This window comes from Micromys minutus, assembly GCF_963924665.1.
Source record: "Micromys minutus genome assembly, chromosome: 1".
NCBI classification, from domain to species: Eukaryota; Metazoa; Chordata; class Mammalia; order Rodentia; family Muridae; genus Micromys; species Micromys minutus.
In genome coordinates, this window is record NC_137969.1 from 106,762,448 (window position 1) to 106,781,786 (window position 19,339).

At 44.2% G+C, this 19,339-nt stretch overlaps 1 protein-coding gene across 9 annotated transcripts in view; it reads left to right on the forward strand.

Annotated features, from left to right (window-relative positions):
- Positions 1–19,339, forward strand: part of KIF13A (kinesin family member 13A) — a 173,482-nt gene that overhangs the window by 121,281 nt on the left and 32,862 nt on the right. For 6 of the 9 annotated variants that reach the window (XM_080927981.1, XM_080927982.1, XM_080927984.1 and 3 more), the window contains 10 exons: positions 34–247; positions 1,183–1,345; positions 3,048–3,188; positions 3,863–4,012; positions 7,379–7,540; positions 9,710–9,883; positions 12,474–12,625; positions 14,923–15,055; positions 15,550–15,696; positions 18,486–18,524. In XM_080927981.1, coding sequence (XP_080784107.1) covers positions 34–247; positions 1,183–1,345; positions 3,048–3,188; positions 3,863–4,012; positions 7,379–7,540; positions 9,710–9,883; positions 12,474–12,625; positions 14,923–15,055; positions 15,550–15,696; positions 18,486–18,524 — 1,475 coding nt within the window. The remainder of the gene's footprint in view (positions 1–33; positions 248–1,182; positions 1,346–3,047; positions 3,189–3,862; positions 4,013–7,378; positions 7,541–9,709; positions 9,884–12,473; positions 12,626–14,922; positions 15,056–15,549; positions 15,697–18,485; positions 18,525–19,339) is intronic. The other 3 variants (XM_080927983.1, XM_080927987.1, XM_080927989.1) reach the window with 1 other exon arrangement.

Sequence of the window (19,339 nt, forward strand, 5' to 3'; positions counted from 1 at the left end):
TACAACCCCTTGCCTCTTCCCTTGGCTCACCAGATCCAGTTCAAAATGTGGTTCAGGTCCTGGAGAAGCAATACCTGGAAGAGAAGAGGACCGCCCTGGAGGAGCAGCGGCTCATGTATGAGCGCGAGTTGGAACAGCTCCGGCAGCAGCTCTCTCCCGAGAGGCAGCCTCCCAGCAGCGCCTCCGACCGCCTGGCCTACAGCAGCCAGACAGCCCAGCAGAAGGTGACCCAGTGGGCTGAGGAGAGGTAAGAACAGGGACAGACCAGAGTTAGGAATGAGGGCTGCAAGGCTGGAGGGGCCTGTGGAGAGAGGGCAGACCTGGAAAAGGAGAGACTGGTGACCGGATCCAGCTTGGTGTGAGAGATATTACCTATCCTAAGTAGATGGCAGTAATGTCAGCCATGACAGACCACCCCTCTCCCCAGATCCCTAATCCTTTACCCTTTGGTAAAAATAGAGCCAAAGCAGAGGGCTTTGTTGGGCCTCAAGACAGCAGAAGAGCAACAATCTGAATGCACAGACAGGTTAGTTAGGGAGGTTTTCTGGTTGTTTGCTTCGACAGCAGAAGAGCAACAATCTGAATGCACAGACAGGAAGTAGGGAGGTTTGCTGGTTGTTTCTTTGCTTCTTCTTTTGGAAGGACGTTTTGGTGTTTAAGCCAGATCTCATCCCATTCTAATATGCCTGTTCCACTAAGAACACCCCTAGTCCCAGGGCTGTAGGTGGGTGGCTTTGCAGAAACAGAAAGCTGTGGAGAAAAGTAAGGTGTGCTTTGGAAGCCTGTGAGCAAGCTGCTTGGTTGAATCTGGAAGGGACTTATAGAGGTGACAGAATTCAGTCTAAGCATCAGGTTGAGTGTGTAGGAGACCATAAACAAGGCGTGTGGGAAGTGACCAGGGATGCTTGCAAGGCATAAGGACTGTCACATGGGCCTCAATAGTGAAAAAATAGGGAAGGATAGTAAATAGTAATAGTAAATAAATCCCCAACTACAGATTTTGTTCCCAACTGTTGTTCTCAATGAGTAACCCTATCTGGAGAGGAGAGAAAACTTCCTATAAGTGGTTCTGTTCTTGTTGATAGTATTGGCTGCCGTTTCCTGACAGTCTCGCCCACTGAGTAAAGAACAAAACTCTGGTTTACGTTGCCTGTGTATGCTTTCTTTTCTTCAACACCACAGGGATGAACTCTTTAGGCAGAGCTTGGCCAAGCTTCGAGAGCAGCTGGTGAAAGCCAACACTCTGGTGAGGGAAGCTAACTTCCTAGCTGAGGAGATGAACAAGCTCACTGACTACCAGGTGACTCTTCAGATCCCTGCAGCCAACCTCAGTGCCAACAGGAAGGTAGGCATGGTCCTAGGGAATGGGAAAGCATGATGTAGGCTAGCAAATGCTGCGGCCTGGAATCTAGAGATCACCTCTGTAAGCAGGTCCTGAGGGGAACAGGGGTTTGGCTCTGTAAGCCTGTGGGTTGATATTTACCTCATGGGTAAGCATGCTAGGTAAACGCCCTTAGAAAGAGCAGAAGCAGAAGGCTGGGAGGTGCTGTACACACCTTTAACCCCAGCTCTCAGGAGGGAGAGGCAGGCAGATCTCTGAGTTCGAAGCCAGCCTGATGTACAGAGAAAGGTTTAGGACATCCAGAGCTGCACAGAGAAACCCTGTGTTGGGGAAGAGGGGGAGAAAGATGGAAACAGAGTTTGGTGGTTGAAGGACTTTCTGACTTAATCAATTTCTTGAGAAGAGTGGAACTAGGGTCTCAGAAGATAGCTTAGCTCACAAGCTTGATGACCCGGGTTCAATTCCCAGGTCCCATGTAAGAATGGAATAAGACAACTCCACAGGCTCACGGTGCCCACCCACATCCAGGGTGATGTAGACGTTTCCAAAGAGTGAAGTTAAGCATACGTGTGTATATACACATATGTGTAAGTAATTATGCCTGCTTTCCTTCACGCAAACACCCCTTCTGCAATGGGGTATATGTGTATGTTTAATTGTTGCCTCTCTGAGAAGGAGAAACATCTTTGAAACCTTCTATCACACACGTGCTTGCAGCCACCTGAAGTCTCCTATCATTACAGCATAAAGAAATGTTGCTGTAAGAGAGAATCCCAGAAATAATGTTCATCTTTTTGTTTTCCTGCCCAGACAGTGAGTTAAAAAGGGAGTTTGTGTGGGGAGTGGAGAGAGAGGGCACTGTCAGGTAGAGGACCCAAGTTTGGTTCCTAGTGCACACTTGGTGGCTCACAATTATCTGGAACTCTGGTTCTAGGGGATCCAAAATCCTCTTCTGGCTCTGAGGGCACCAAGACACATGTGCACATACATTCATGCAGGCAAAATGCACACATACATAAAAGAAAGTCTTTTTTTACATTTTAAGAAATCGAGTTAGGGCGTGTCTTACTGGTCTTTGGAGTTCAAAGTTCCCAGACATAGGCATGTGCATACCTTCCCACTGTATACGAGGATTCTATTAGATCCGTCTTCCTTAAGACTGATAGATAGATTGATGATTGATCGAGACAGGGTCTCGTAAACCCATGCTGCCCTCAAACCTACTGTAGCTAAGGATGACCTTGAACCTCTGACCCGCCCGTTTTTACCTCCCAAAAGCTGTCATTACCAGCGTGCACTATCACATCTGTTTAGGTGGTGCTGGGGGTATAACCCAGGGCTTTATGCTAAATAATCACTCTGTCACCTGAGCCACCTCCCCGGCCCTCACGGCTGCGTCTGTGTAACAGAAACCTGAAGTACCCTTAGAATTGAATAATAGTCATAATGTGATAAATCTGTATGATGAGTTCCTATGTTGCTACTGCAAAGCAAGATTATGACGAATATCCAATGAAAGGAATTGATTGTGATGTAACTATACATAGATATATAGATATATGTAAAAAAGAAAGACTGGAATATTCCCTAGGTGGTAAAGTTTTGCCGTCTTTGGTAAACTTACCACCTCACCATAATGGATGCCCGTCTTTACCTGAGAGGGGGAATGTCAGAACCGTGTCCACTCTGTTTTGTCATGACGCAGAGAGGAGCAATAGTCAGTGAACCTGCCATCCAAGCCAGGAGGAAAGGAAAGAGCACCCAGGTCTGGACCATCGAGAAGCTGGAGAATAAGTTAATTGATATGAGAGACCTTTACCAAGAATGGAAAGAAAGTGTCCCTGAGGTAAGAGAAACAGAGCATGAAGGAGATTTGGTTGTACTAAAACCTCAGATAAAATGGTTTGGTCATTTACACTAGGGAGATAAAATGGGATCTTTAAGGTCCAGTCGCACGTGATTCAGTCAAGTGGACTCAGATTCCGGGAAAGCCCGGCAGATCTTAGTTTGCTTTGTTTACATTGGTCTCAAGGAGAAAGACGTCGCTCTGAGCGCGTGAGTCGTCCCACACCTCTGATCCGTGTCCTGGAAAGGTAGACCGGCCAAAGCCAGTGTGGATTTCACCTTCTTCCCCGTCTGCGCATGTGCCCCTAACTGTGCCCTGGCTGTGCTCAGGGCTGGTAGATCTCTAAATATAATCGTGGTGAATGTAATGGTTGGGTTTGTTTTTTAACGTTTGACGTTAGTAATAAAAAGGAAAGTTTGGTGAAGGAGTTGGTGCAAGTTACAGGGTATGACATAAAACAGGCTGCAGTCATGGGGTGATTGAAGCTGGGGCTCCTTGGTATGAGCAGCCATAGCAAACACGCCATGCTTGTGTGCTGTCTTTGTGGGCATGATTCTGGTTTTACTTGTTTATTTTGGTGAATACTTCCTCTAAATGTTTTTAGTACTAGTTGGCAATAACATGATTAAGTTGATGTGTTGTTTCCTGACCTCTCACCCTGACCTTCTTCTCAGGCCAAGAGGCTCTATGGGAAGCGAGGTGACCCTTTTTATGAAGCACAGGAGAATCACAACCTCATTGGTGTGGCTAATGTGTTTTTGGAATGTCTCTTCTGTGATGTGAAGCTTCAATATGCAGTACCCATTATCAGCCAGCAGGGGGAGGTAAGGACGCACCAGCCTCTAGAAAATGACAAGATAGGAAATTTTATCTCTGCCTTGAGAAAGATCAAGAGGGTGTGTGTGTGTGGGTATCTTCTTTAGTTTTATCCTTCTTAATAGCTGGTCTTAATATACGTTAACAGTCAAAATTAAACCATGGTCTTAGAAGATAACACATTTCATTCATATTTGTGGTTCATTTTTTTTCCTGTTTTAATCAAATTAGAAATATTTTGCTCTTTGCCCCATATTAATTTTTCCTTTGAAAGTCACCTCCAATACTAGCCATCCACACCAGCTCCTTCCTAGCCCATAGATGTCCTTTCCAGGTCTTACTTAGATTCAGGAGAGGTGGTGTGTTCATTTGACCTCAGCAGACAGAGGCAGGCAGGTCTCTATGCCAGCGTGTTCTACCCAGTGAGTTCGAGGCCAGCCAGGGCGAGCCTGTAAATAAACAAATGAATAAATAAAATAAAATAAAAACCTGGGGAAATTATTCTGAAGTCCTAAGTAACAAAGAAAGCAACCTAAGTAACCTTTTTTAACCCCCTTTAGATAGTAATATTTCAACAGTGTGTATGTATTTGCCCTGTGTGGGCCTTGGACATGTTAGAAAACATTCCTGCAGAACCCTTAGATCCATTTTTACTTTGACAACTTTATTATTTGATGGTACTGTGACAACAGACTCAAATAAAATGGAAATTACCCAGTATCCCTCTGCCCAGCGCCCTAATAAGGTTGTCTGTAGCCCCTCCCGACTCTGTACATTTGCAGAGCATTTAAACCAAACCAACCCTGCAAAGCTGCCTGTTTTTCCCATTTCACGTGCTGGAGCAACCACTTTGTTATGTGAAAATGCACTCTTCCGTTTGTCGCTTCCCAACCTAATTACAATGGAATCATAACTTGCCTCTTAACTTTTGGGTATCCGGTTGCTTGGACTCTCTGTCACCATAGTTAGCACTATATGGCTCTTGTTAAGAAAAATGTCCTAGGAGCGCCTGGGTGCGTATGTACATTTAAGCTTGTGGTGCATTCCCATGTACGGCTCTCCAGAAAGAGTCCCTTTCCCTTCGTATTCATTGACAGCGCAGGGGACGATAACGTCTGTGGTTCCCCTGCTACAGTGTAAGATTCTCCCCAGAACACCGGCTGTTTGCTGGTCTTCTGTGTTCTGGAGTCTTAGACACCATCTTCTACCAGTGAAGGTGTAAAAGCTGTGTGCCTCGGACCCAAACTTCTACCCAGCTCGTCAACTGATGTTTTTTCTATTCAGTCGCTATCCTTAATTTCACAGTTTGTAGTTCATGTATGTACATTATATGAAACAGAGTTAGTTCTTCCTTAAGGTTCTTAGAATATGAGATGGTTTACAAAGGGAAGCTAGGGATAGACCTGGGTTCCCAGGGTGGAATTGTGTGTGTGTGTGTGCATGTATGTGTGTGTGCTCATGTATGTGTGTGTGAGTGTGTGTGTATATGCACATATGTGTGTGAATGTGAGTGCATGTGTACATGCATGTGTATGCGTGTGTGTAGGAGCTGGGACCTTCCTGGGTAATTCAGCTCCAGTGACCACCAATACTTCTCCCGTGCTAATACTACAACTTAAGTGGACAGTGGAGCCAGTGGCTGAGGCCCTTGTTCAGGGCCTTTTCATCTAGAGTCCCTGGCAGGCTCTGGGTATCTGAAATTATATCACAAATGTACTCAGGGGGCCCATAGATGACTCAGCAGTTAAATTTTCAACTCCCAGAGTGGAAAGAGAGAAAGGACTTCTAAATGTTTCCCTCTGACCATCAATCGTATGCTGTGGCATGCATACACCTGTACACACACACACACACACACACACACACACACACAAAGACATGTTCAGTTCTCAGACAAGCATTGTATACCACTGTACTGTGGTATCTCCACCCTTCTTTCCCTCCTCCTACCTCTATATCTCGCTTGTCAGATATTATCAGTTAATTTCTCTCAGATCCTTGGCCCTGGTGCCAGTTGCTATGTGGAAGTCTAAGCATTAAACATAACCCTTAGCCTGGGGTGGTGGCTTATGCCTGTAATCCCAGTATTTAGAAGCTGAGGCAGAATTGTATGTTTGAGCAGCCTGCGCCATCTCCAAAAGAAGGAAGCAGTACTACCATACTGAGCCTGCTCCAGTGAAACACTACCACAATCAGAAACATAAACGTCCTAATGACGAATGGCCCTATAAGAATTTAGGTGTAGGGGGATGCCTCAGCAGTTAAGAGTGGCTTGCCGCTCTTGTAAAGGGCCAAAGTTCAAGTCCAAGCTCCCCAGTCAGATGGTTCACAACTGCCTATGACACTTGCTCCAGGGGCATCTGATTGATATCTTTGGCCTCTTCGGACACCAGCACTCAAGTGCACAGACCTACACATATACACATGGTTAAATAACAAATTGAAAAAAAGAATCATTATGCAGAGTGGACTTTGGGGAGTCGTGTGTATCCTTGAAGCACTCTGGAGGCTGAAACAGGAGGATTATACACTGAGATCAGCCTGGGCTATATAGCGTGATCCTGTCTCAACAAATGCAACCTCGAAAAACCAAACAGAACTGCTTTCTCATGCCCTTCTGGCTTTGTTCGCGTGGTCCCTTCTGGAACAAGAGCCTATCACCACCCCACAAGCCCATTTTTATGCAGCTCCATGTTACATGCTAGCCTCCTTCCTTGAGCCAGGGACCATGTCTGCCTAGTGCACTGTCGGAAGTGCAGTGCTTGACACAGTTCCTGCCCCATCCATTGTCTGTGAGTACTTGCTTTGCACCTGTGCATACATTTATCCTATGCACACCCAACACCCTACACCTTTCTGTTACATCAACTACTCCATCCTGTTATTGGCTCTCGTTTCTCACTATCTTTCTGAACCTAACCATGAGCCCACTGGCAGGAGAGCCCACTCCCTTTCTTCGTGTCCCAGGAGGCTAGATCCTCCTGGGGGGGGTGGGATTGGATTACCCAAGCACAGTATCAAATAAATGAATATGTAACTATGTAAACAAACAACAAAACTGAATGTTCCAGTAGGAATATGATAACTCTCTTGAAGCCACTCCCTGACTGAGCTGAGGAAAATGGATACACCTAAGGAGAGCTAAGAAAGCAAGTTGGAGGGGCACAGGTTTGGTTCAAAGTAAGAAAGGAAGGTTGCAAGAGCCTGGCTCTGGGAGGGTAGGTTTGGGGTCTCCCTCCTGAAAGAAACTTAGGAGGGAGGGTGTCACACTGCCAGAGATGGCCAGCCAGAGCTATACAGTGAATTCTCTCTCAGGCTAGTGATGCCCAGGGTATACCTTTGAACTCTGATATCCCCCCTGTTCCTTGACCCAGGTTGCCGGACGTCTCCATGTAGAGGTGATGCGTGTTACAGGAACCGTTCCGGAGCGCGTATCGGAGGATGACTCTTCAGAGAACTCTAGTGAGAGTGGGAGTCTTGAAGTGGTGGACAGCAGCGGGGAAGTCATTCACCGGGTCAAAAAGCTGACGTGCCGGGTGAGGGGACAGTGATCGGGGCTCTCATAGGCCCTGGCAGTGCCAAGCTGTGCACACAAAGTTTAATGAGGTTTCCTCTAGCACAATGCGAGTTACACTGCCTGACAGGAGATGTGGCTGTGAGCAGCACTTTTTCTAGGATTCTCTCATGACAATTGTTTGAAATTCCCCCTAAAGGTGTACACTCTGCATTTAGTATCTAGGCAAAAGTGATTCCGTATGTGATGCCCTCCACATACCCAAATCCCATATTTGCATATATGCTATATGCATCCTTCCACATACTTTAAACAATCACCAATAGAATAGCATGTAATATGGTATAAATGTGATGTTTGTTATATCACAGTCCTGTAGTCCTAGCTATCCGGAAATTCACTGTGTGGACCATGCTGGCCTCCAGTTCAGCAGAGATCTGCCTACTTCTGCCTCTTGAGTGCTGGAGCTAAAGATGATTTACCACCACACCCAGTGAGAGTTGGCTCTAGTTTTTTATCTGACACAGCTTAGAGTCATCTGATAGGGAAATTGCATTGGTTAAATTGTTTAGTGGGCCTGTCTGTTGGAGATGTCCTAATTGTTAATTCATATAAAAGATCCCAATCCACTGTGGGAGGCAGGTGGTTCTGAGCTGTATAAGAAAGCTAGCTGGGGGCTGGAGAGATGGCTCAGTGGTTAAGAGCACTGACTGCTCTTCCAGAGGTCCTGAGTTCAAATCCCAGCAACTACATGCTAGCTTAAAAACATTTGTAATGGAATCTGATGCCCCTTTCTGGTGTGTCTGAAGATAGCTACAGGGTGCTCACATATATTAAATAAATAAGTAAATAAATAAGCAAATAAATTTAACAAAAAAAAAAAAAAAAAGGCTAGCTAAGCAGGAGCCAGCCAGACAGCAACATTCCTCCATGGTTTCCCCTTCAGGTTCCTGCCTGGACTATCCTTCAGTGATAGTCTGTGTCTGATCAGCTGAAATTAACCCTTTCTTCCCCTAAGTTGCTTTTGGTTATGGTTTTTACCACATCCACAGAAAGCAAACCATAAGTTGCTTAGAGAATAATGATGGGATAGTCTACATGTAGTTGTTTTGGGTGTATTTGGTCTGTTGGTTAAACCACGAATGTCAAATCTACAAATATAGAAAGCCACATATATAGCTGCATGGAGAATTTATTAGTGAGTTGTGTTTGTTTCTAATAAATGTCAAATCTGTATCAGAAACTAAGTCATGAGTAAATTAAACAGAAATGTGTTTGGGGTTCCTTTTTTTCTTACAAAAGCTTGTATTTTGTCGTTAGAAAATTGTAGTACAGGTTTTGTTTTAGATGGAGCACTTAGGATGGTGAGATGGCTCATCAGGAAAAGAGATTTGCTGCCTAGCCCAAGAACCCAAGTTCAGAACCCAGAACCCACATGGTCAAAGAAAGGAATCGACTCACACAGCAAATGTGGGCACATGCCAAGACACATACTTATGTGCTCATAAATACAATAAGTAAATATAATTTTTCTTACAATTTGCAAATGGGCCCATGCACTAGACATGATGGTATGTGCCTTTAGTCCCAGCATTCAAGAGACAGAATTGGGCAGATATCTATGAGCTAAGGCCTCCATGGTTAATAGTTCTCAAAAAAGGGTGGGCTGGGAATACAGCTTGGTCTGTGTGGGGCTCTAAGTTCTCTGCTAGATAGATAATAGATAAATAGATAGATGATAGATATATAGATAGATAGATAGATAGATAGATAGATAGATAGATAGATAATATATAGATAGATAAATAGAAGATAGATGGATGGATAGATAGATAGATGATAGATGATAAAAGATAGATAAATGATAAAAGATAGATGATAGAAAATAGATACATAGATAGATGATAAAAGATAAATAGATGATAGAAGATAGATAAATAGATGATAGAAAATGTATAGATAGATGATAGAAGATAGATAGATAGATAGATAGATAGATAGATAGATAGATAGATCAATCACAATGAATGGTCTCATATTTCCAAATGATGATTCAATTATGTAGCCCTGGCTGCCCTGGTATTGATTTCTGATTTGATCCCCTCTTAGAGATGACTGAACTATAGACAGATTATATATATTAGTGTTTCTTTTTATGAGGGGTATAATTTATTCTTTTAAATCTCCTCAGGTGATAATTAAAGAGGCAACCGGGCTACCCATAAGCCTCTCAAATTTCGTCTTCTGTCAGTACACGTTCTGGGATCAGTGTGAGTCTACAGTGGCTGCTCCAGTGGTGGACCCAGATGTGCCTTCCCCACAGTCCAAGGATGCCCAGTACTCGGTGACCTTCTCTCACTGTAAGGTATGGATGCAATTACAAAGTGAGGTACCAGGCCAGGGGGGTACTCTAGGATAACTTATAAGCTGAGGCCCCTCGGTCAGCCCCCAGCACCAGCAATGGCCACAACAGTCACCATCAGCTGCCTGATGGGGCAGTAAAATTGAGCACAGTCTTCTAAAAATCTACTTTTTATTTTTAAATAAAGAATAAAGTGGTTGTGTGTGTGGTCTTTTTTTTTTTTTTTTTTTTTTTTGCCATGTATTTTGCAACATTATGTGTAATCCTGAGGTTTGAACAGGATGAACAGGATGCCTTCCAGCTGTGTGGAGCTTTTGGTTTTTTTTTTTTTTTTTTTCTTGATTGTTTTCAAAGGCTGAAGATTCCTCATTAATTTAAAAAATAAGAAAGTTTTTATTATTATCTGGCAGTTTCAGGATTTTAGTCCTCTTCTCTCTCAGTTCCCTTTTCTTGCTCCTCCCCCCACACTGAAACCCTTCCCAGCCCCCCTCCAACTTCCATACCATCTCTTGCTGTGTCTGCCACCCACTGAGTTTGAGCATGGTAGAAGGTTGTAGGCTGACGCATGGGTAACCTATTGTTGGCTACCCCACTGAAGACGATGACGCCTCTTCTCCCCGGATTTGTTAAATGGCTAGAATCCTGCTCTGTAGCTCAAACCTAGGACTCAATATGTTGTCTACCCTCCAGCTCATCACAATCCTTCTACCTTTGCTTTTGTCTGTCTTTTTCTTTTAAATATAATATCTTATTGGACTTTGTAAAGCTCAAGTGTTCTTTACAAGTTGAAATCATTTAGGAATATATAAAATGAAATCTGAAAATTCCTATCTGCACAGGTGATCCCACCAATGATGTCTCTCCTCTTAATATCTTACCTTTGTTTTTGTTTCACTTATCTTCTTGGATGGTGGCTGCTGTATTTCCATGGCAGCCCTGAACTCCTGGGCCTGCCCTATCCTCCCAAGTACTAAAACATGATTGGCGTGTCCCTGCACCCTGCCACATGTCTTAATAAACTATTTCCTGTGTTCCTGCCTCACCTTTCTGGCTTCTGCTTAGCACTGTCATCCAATGAGTTCTCGGAGACAGACTGCCCTCTGGTGAGGCTCCTCCTGGATGGCTTGTCCACACTGCTTCTCTGAACATCCTGTCTCTTCTCTCTGGCTCCAACTTAGAAAACAAATTCCTGTTGCCACCTATAAAATGTCATATGTACAAGATTCTCAGATTGTTCTTTTTTTCTTAAATTAAAATGTACTTATTATTCAGTGCATCTGAGTGTTTGGCCTGTGTGTCTGTCTGCATGCCGTACCTATGTCCCATGCTCCCAGAGGCAGGAAGAGGGTGTCAGCCTCTAGAGCCAGTGTTATAGGAAGCTTTGAGCCACTGTGTGAGTGCTGGGACCCAAACCAGGGTCCTCAGGAAGAACAGTTTTAAACTGTCGAGCCATCCATCCTCTCTAACCCCAAGCCTACATTTCTTGACCTCTATGTGCCAAACCACATTCTCAAATAATCTTTAATTAGAATGTTTACCTGCAATATTTATTTATTACTTGAATGAGCAAGCAAAGTTATAGGCCTGACGACATTTTTCATATGTCTGAGTCTTTATACCTTGTTCTTGTTCATCCCCCTCTCCCGACTATTTATTGCCTTCTCCCATACTCTTCCCCCACACACTGCGTCCTTTCTCTTCCTAAGTAATATTCCCCCCACATTTGTTGTTTTCCTAATAGTCGTTTAAATAGTCCTCATCCCTTTTTAGCCACAGGGCTGTTAGCGTCAAGAAGACAAAGGCTAGATTTTAACTGTTTACTGTTTAACAACTGCTTCAGTACACGGGGATCCCAAAGCCCCCGAGTTACCAGTGTGATTTTAGAGGCTGTTGGGTTTTTGTTCTCTTTTGCTTTGCATTCGTTTACTTCTAAAGTACGGAGTTTGAACTAATTGACCATCATGTTTCTTTTCCTTCCAAAATTCTTGGTCGGTCTCCAGATGAAATAAGAAAGTAGGTAGTATAAAGTTCAATCAACTTAATAGCCGTTTCTGGAAATGATTCAGGCATAACTGCACCTGAGCCTCTGCCTGGGCACCCCAAGGGGCCCATGAGAAGGGAAGTGGCTTGGCTTTGAGCCTACGGAATGTTCCGGGTGACCTGCCACAGTTCTCAGGGAACTCTGGATGCTTTGTACACTTGGAGGTTGGTTTTGTAGAGTGAGAAATTGAAGTGAGACACTAAGGAGCAAGAAACTAGACCATGGAGGAATCAGATAGTTGGGAGTCCCTTACCCAAGTCAAAGCCCAGCAAGGGTCAACTGGAGGTCAGAGTGGCTGGTTGGAACTATTGAGGCAAGGGAAGAGAATGCAGATGCCAGCTCTGCATCTAAAGCCAAAAGTTTGAGTTCAGAGACAAGTTACTTTCTTCCTTAGACCCAAGTCACCTCCTATATCCCTTCCAGATCTAACATCCCATGGTCTTTTATGTTTTCCTACAAAACAGGACAGATAGGGTTTACCTTTGAGAGCAGGTAAGTGGGTACCGTTGTGTCTAACTCGCAGTGTGGTCTCCTGCCTTCCGCTTGTCCTAGGACTACGTGGTGACGGTCACAGAAGAGTTCCTGGAATTCATTTCTGATGGTGCTCTGGCAATTGAAGTGTGGGGCCACAGGTGTGCTGGGAATGGAAGCCCCATCTGGGAGGTCGATTCCCTCCATGCGAAGACAAGGACATTGCATGACAGGTTTGTTCTTGCCCGGAGCATGAGACCCAGGAGGCAGGACCAGGTCATGACCATAAGTGAGAGAACAGGCTTCAAACCCTGGGGCTTCGAACAAGTTGTTCATCCTTTAAGGCTATTTCCTCCTTTTTAAATTAGAATTCAAGAAGGAGCCGTTAGCATTAAAAACAAAAGAACAAAAAAAAAAAAAAACAAAAAAAAAAAAAAAAAACCACTGTGCAAAGTAAGTTGTGGCAAAAGGAAACTGAAATAATTACTGTGTTTATATGGAAAAAAAATCCTTTATTTTACATTACATCATATACAAAATTTACTGTGAGATAATCATATATTTATTTTTTAAAGAATTATTTATTTTATTTTATATGAGTACACTGTAGCTATCTTCAGACACACCAGAAGAGGGCATCAGATCTCATTACAGATGGTTGTGAGCCACCATGTGGTTGCTGGGATTTGAACTCAGGACCTCTAGAAGAGCAGTCAGTGCTCTTAACAACCAAGCCATCTCTCCAGCCCTTATTTTTATTTTTAAAGTTCTTATTACAATATTTGTTTGTGTGTGTGTGTGTGTGTGTGTGTGTGTGTGTGTGTTTCTGTGTGTCTTTGTGTCCCAGTGTGTGTGTGTGTGTGTGTGTGTGTGTGTGTTTCTGTGTGTCTTTGTGTTCCAGTGTGTGTCTGTGTACTCACAGGTAGAGGTCAGAGGACAACATGAAGAAGTCTGTTAACAATGCCTACAGTGTGTTTCCTAGGGATTAAATTCAGGTCATCTGGTTTGAAAGCATGCTCCTTTACCTACTGGGCTACCTTGTTGACCCAAATCACAAATTTAAATGCAAAGCAAAAACCTATAAGTCTGGCAGAATAAAATAGGATATCCTTTTTATTTTACTTTATTTTGATTTTTTTTAACCTGATTCTGAGCTGGCCTCATTCAAGGCAGTCTCCTGCCTTGACCTCCCAAGTTTGAATATACAGGTGTGAACCAATATGCCCTGAGTTTTTTATTTCATGGTTGCTTTAAGCAACTGCTCACTATTTGACCCATTGGGCCTCAGACTTGGAATCCTCCTGCCTCAGCTAATGCATGGGTACCATGCTTCCTGGGTACGGGGGAGATATCTTTATAGCTTTGATATTGTCTCAGGTTCTCAGTCCCACACTAGCCATAGTAGGGAAAAACTTCCATGTTGAACTTAGTCTACATTAGAGGCATAGTATGAAAATAAACAAGCAAACAAGAAAGACTAAGCATAGGTCTTTCTGCATGCAAGGCAAGGGTTCTACCACTGAGCCCCAGTCCTAAAATCTTCAGTTTCATAGAAATTTGATCATTTGCCTCTTCTGGGACCCAGCAATGCACACCTAGGTGCTTACTGGAGAAAGACAAAGATTTCAGTCCTCAAATAGTGTTCACGGCAACGTTACCAGTTTAACCAGTGTCCCAGTGAGCCCAGGTATCTTTCAGCAGATGAATAAGCGAAGTACTGAATTATTCATCCAGGAACACAACAGTCAACATTTGAAAATAAAAGAATTGGTTGGGTGGTTGTGGTGGTGGTGGTGCATGCCTTTGATCCCAAAACTTGGGAGGCAACGGCAGTAGATGATCTCTGAGTTCAAAGCCTGGTCTGTGGAGTGAGTACTAGGACAGCCAGAGAGACCCTGTCTTGAAAAAAAACAAAATAGATAGATAGTAAATAGATGATAGACAGACAGACAGATAGTACATAGATGACAGATTGGTAGATGATGGGTAGGTAGGTAGATAGATAGATGATAGATAGAAAATAGATAGATGATAGAAAATAGATAGATAACAGATAGACAGACAGGCAGACAGACAGATTTGTGGGGGGCCTGCATAGTGGCTCACGCCTTTATGAGTCACAGCACTCAGGAGACAGGCAACAGATCTGTGAGTTCAAGACCAGCTAGGGCTCTATAAAGAGACTGTGTCAGAAAAAGAACCATTCATCCATCATACTGTACAATATAAACCAGACTCAAGCGTCCATACCACATGGTTTTGTCTTTATGACATTTCAAACAGGCAGAGCTAACTGGGTTTGTCAAAGCCCCTGGAATTCTACACCCAACCTGTGTCCATCACTTAAACATAAGGTCTGGTTTGGTTAAACAGCCTAAGCATCCATTCCACGGGGTCATGTGCGTGTTAAAGGAAGTAACCTGTGAGACATCCCTGGCACTGTGCGTACAACTCAGTGACTGGACGCTCATGACTGTTTCTCATGGTGACCCTGGGTGATGCATTGCTTGCTGGGATGTGGTTTTTGCAGGTGGAATGAAGTGACCCGGAGAATAGAAATGTGGGTCTCCATATTGGAACTGAATGAGTTAGGGGACTACGCCGCAGTGGAGCTTCACCAGGCAAAGGACGTCAACACCGGTGGCGTCTTCCAACTCAGACAGGTATGAAGTTTGCCTTAGGGTTTCCATTGCTGTGAAGAGACACCATGACCAGGACAACTGCTATAAAGGCAAACATTTACTTGGGGCTGACTTACAGTTTCAGAGGGTCAGTGCATTATCATCATGGCCAAAATCATGGCAACAAGGTGCTAGAGAAGCTAAGAGTTCTACATCCTGATCTGAAGGCAGCCAGGAGGAGACTGTGTTACACTGCCCAGACTTGAGCATATATATGATCTCAAAGCCCCACCTCCACAGTGACACACTTCCTCTAACAAGGCCACACCTCCTATTAGTGTCACTTTCCATGGGCTAAGCATATTCAAAACACCATGAAGATTTTTGATGGTTTGTTTTTCATGTCTCTGCTCCACTCTTAGAGTTTCTAACAATACCCTAATTATCTGTGTGTCTGTTCTCAAACTGTTTCCTCTTGTTTCCTTCCTCTGTCCCCATCCCTGTTCCTGGTGCCTCTGTTGCCTTCACCTCTGCAGGGTCACTCCCGTCGAGTACAGGTCACAGTGAAACCTGTACAGCATTCGGGGACACTGCCACTCATGGTTGAAGCTGTCCTGTCAGTATCTATGGGCTGCGTGACTGCCAGGTCCACCAAGCTGCAAAGAGGGCTGGACAGTTACCAGGTAAGACCCGGGTCTGAAGCACTGTGTACCGAAGTCTGTCTGGCATGTAGCTCGGTTGGAGAGTGCTTACTGAGCTGGATTCTATACCCAGCATTTTAGAATGCTCTTTTCTTAATTTTAAAAAGATGGAGAGACTACAGAGATGACTCACCAGTTAAGAACGCATACTTCTCTCAAAGAGGACCCAAACTCAGTTCCCAACACCCATGTGAGACAGACCGTAACCACCTGTCACTCCATATCCTATGGGTCCAATACCTTCTGGCCTCCGGGGGCCCCTGCACGCGTGTGCACATACCTACACTGGGACATACATAATACACATGTTAGAAGTACAAAGTATTAATTAAAAACAAATAATTAAAAATCAGTGCAGGCAAAAATTGATGTACAATAAAAGTCTTATTTGGGAATACAAGAACCTGAACTCCACACCTTCCCCCAGGTCTCTCTCCAACTGTTGCCTTTCTCTGGATAAAATGCTGTGTTTGACTAGTTGCTAAGTAAGGTTTACTTCTCAATGCTCTAGTGGCTGCCCACTTTGGGCTACTTCCATTTTACACCCTGCCCAGTCTATGTGCACTGCTATCAGAAAACCGTTCCTGTATACCGTCACATTAAACCAGTCTTCACTGTTCTGTTTCTGTTACTCTAAAGACTGTGCACTCAATCATCTCGTCCATTAAATCTGCATCCCTAAAGCCTGCTGAATGAAAAGATGCTGGTTATGGTGGCACGTTCCTGTCATCCCAGCACTTGGAATGTAGAGGCGGGAGACTGGAGTTCAGACTCATTCTCAGCTTCAGCTAATACAGTTTGGGGCTAACCTGAGCTACATGAGACATTGAAGGGTGGGCAATGCAGGAAGCTGGTCTGTGCCCCGGGAGAATAAACTTGAATAACTTGTCCTCCTGCTATGGTTTGGATGACTGTATGGGTTTCAAGGGACTGGGCACAGTTGGACTGGGGTCCACTCCTGTCTTGTGTGATAGAGAACATCTCTCTGACTTGCAGAAAAATACCTCCCTGCGTTTTTCTAAGGAGTCTGGGTACCAGCTCAGCCAGTCCTAAAAAATGGTTCATATTCTCTGTCTTAGTTGCTGAAGCCAATACACTGTACAATGATGTTGTAGCCTGAAAGCTCAGGCTAGGCTTGATTTGATGAAAGTACCTTTTTAGGGCTGTAGAGATGGCTTGGTGGTTAAGATTGCTCTTCCAGAGGTCATGAGTTCAATCCCCAACAACCACATGGTGGCTCACAACCATCTGTAATGGGATCTGATGCCCTCTTCTGAAGAGAGCAGCAGTGTACTCACATACATAAAATAAATAAATCTTTAGAGAAAACAAAAAAAAAAGAAAGTAGCTTTCTATTCTAAAATGTGTTGTTATTTTATCGTTGTCTGTTCTTTGTCACAAAAAAAAAAAAATCAGCTTGGGATAAATTTTCAGCCTTCAAGCTACCACTTAAGACATTGACCTTGCGCACTAATGATAATGTAGCAGGCTTTAAAATACATGTGTTTTGAAGTGTACATGTGAAAATAATCATAACTACACTTTAATGACTCTAATATTTCCCCGTGTCACTAAAAGAGGTTGCTATAATTTAAATAAAAGATTTTTCTGGGCATAGTAAAGCATTCCTATAATCTCAGAATTTGTAAGACAGAGGCAAGAGGACCGATGTAGGTTCAAGGCTAGCCTGGTCTACATAGTAAGTTCCAGTCCAACCAGGGCTGCGTAGTGAGACCCAGTCATTAGTGTGATGATGATAAGAGGAGGAAAAGAAAGAAGAAAGGAGGAGGAGGAGGAGAAGAAGAAGATGATGATGATGATGAAGAAACAGCAACAATAATCATCATTATCCAGGGTCTCTGTAGTCTCCTTTCTAAGGAAAATTGTCTCTACCCAAACTCTTAATTTCAGCTTGGTTCTGTCTTACCTACTGTTTTTACCAAAATTGTTACTTTGGATGATTATTGTGAAATTCAGCCATGCCTTTGGGGCAGTTGTGGTCTATCCACAGTGGACACTGATAGCCAGTACATTCCAGTGGCTCAGCTGCCCCTGCAGGCACCAACACTGAACATTATGTGCCCTTAGCCTCAGGTCCCCAGGCATTCCTGTGGCAACTTCATCTGTGAGTAATGAAGTCCAAGGAATGGCTACTGGGGATGGAGACTAGAGTCCCAGTTTCTGTCCCAAGTGGCCACCATGTGTGAGAACCTTGGATTCATTGTTTCGTCCTATAGGGTCTCTGTGAGAAAAGAATCCCTTAGCTCATTTGTAGGTTAGCCTTTCTGTCTTGCTGAGATCATCCCAAACCTCAGGCAGCCTACCTGGAATACAGATAACCCATGGCGTCCTGCCTGGATTACCTGTCACCTATGACAGCAGCACAAGGCCTGGCCCAGAGAAGTTGTTTTCAATCCTTTTCTAGGAGAATTCTCTCTTAAAATATTTGTTTTTCCTTACTTTAAAAAAGAAAAAAAAATTCTTAGCATGTTGAGATAACTCAATGGGGAAGGCACTTGAGTGTGAGCCCCAGAACCCACACTCACAGACACACAGAAGACAGATAGAAAGACAGACACAGGGACAGACAGACAGAGATAGAAGGACAGACACAGAAACAGACAGACAGAAGGATTTAATCCTTCCTAATCTTTTGGGATTCCGTGAAATGCTTCATGGTGTGAGGTGTCCATGGTAACGTGTTGAATTATTCTCCCTGTGCTGATTGAGAACGAAATGTATGTCCTTTCTGTTTATGTTTTCCCCACCAGAGAGATGAGGAGAATGGCGGTGATATGGATAGTTATCAGGTATTGTCACCGCTGTCCATCCCGTGCATGGGGCACAGCTCTCGCTAATCGCCAGCCTTCGCAAAGCAGAGGCCAGGGAGGTGGAAACAGGGCCACAGAGTGAGAGTGTGCAGTTTCTCACCCGCTCTTGATTTGCTTCGTACGTGATCAAGGACACAGTATCATTCTCTCGATTTCCCTGTTCCAAATCTGTGAGCAGACTCTGCGCTGTTCGCTCTGCCGGCTCCAGTGACCAGCTAGTGAGGCCTTGCCAAGCGAGACCGTATGGCCGTGCTGAGATGAATGCCCCCCCAAAGCACCCTGCTCCCTGTTCACGGCCTCCTGGCCCACTCTTGTCTATCCTCCGTTACACTCCACGTTGCCTCTCCCCCCTGGAAGACGAATGTTACTCTCAGTGCCGTTTGACTTTTCTTAGGCAGCAAGCTTGGAGAGTACGCATAGACCGTGGTTTTGTTTTATTCAACCAGTTCCCCCTCTCACCAGGTCAAGCTTAGCTCACCATGTTGAGGGTTTGATAGTGCCTTCTTCTTGTTGGAAATGGAGAAGGGGGCAGGGTGAGCAGGTGTGACATATATAATATACCTAGTCAGCCTCAACTAGCCTGACAACCCCAGATAGTGGCAGAGGTGTGGTCAAAGCAGTCAGCCCAGACCAAAGTTTCAGGCCTGATTCCCCAGTCTTTCTACTGCTTCCTCACTAAGGTGGAAAGAACGGGTTCTCAGTGAGCCTTTCCGTGTGACAGCCGTGGAGACTTTGTAGGCAAAGCTTCCGTCTGTCTACTCTTAGGATCAGGAGATCCTCATTAGAATTAGGCC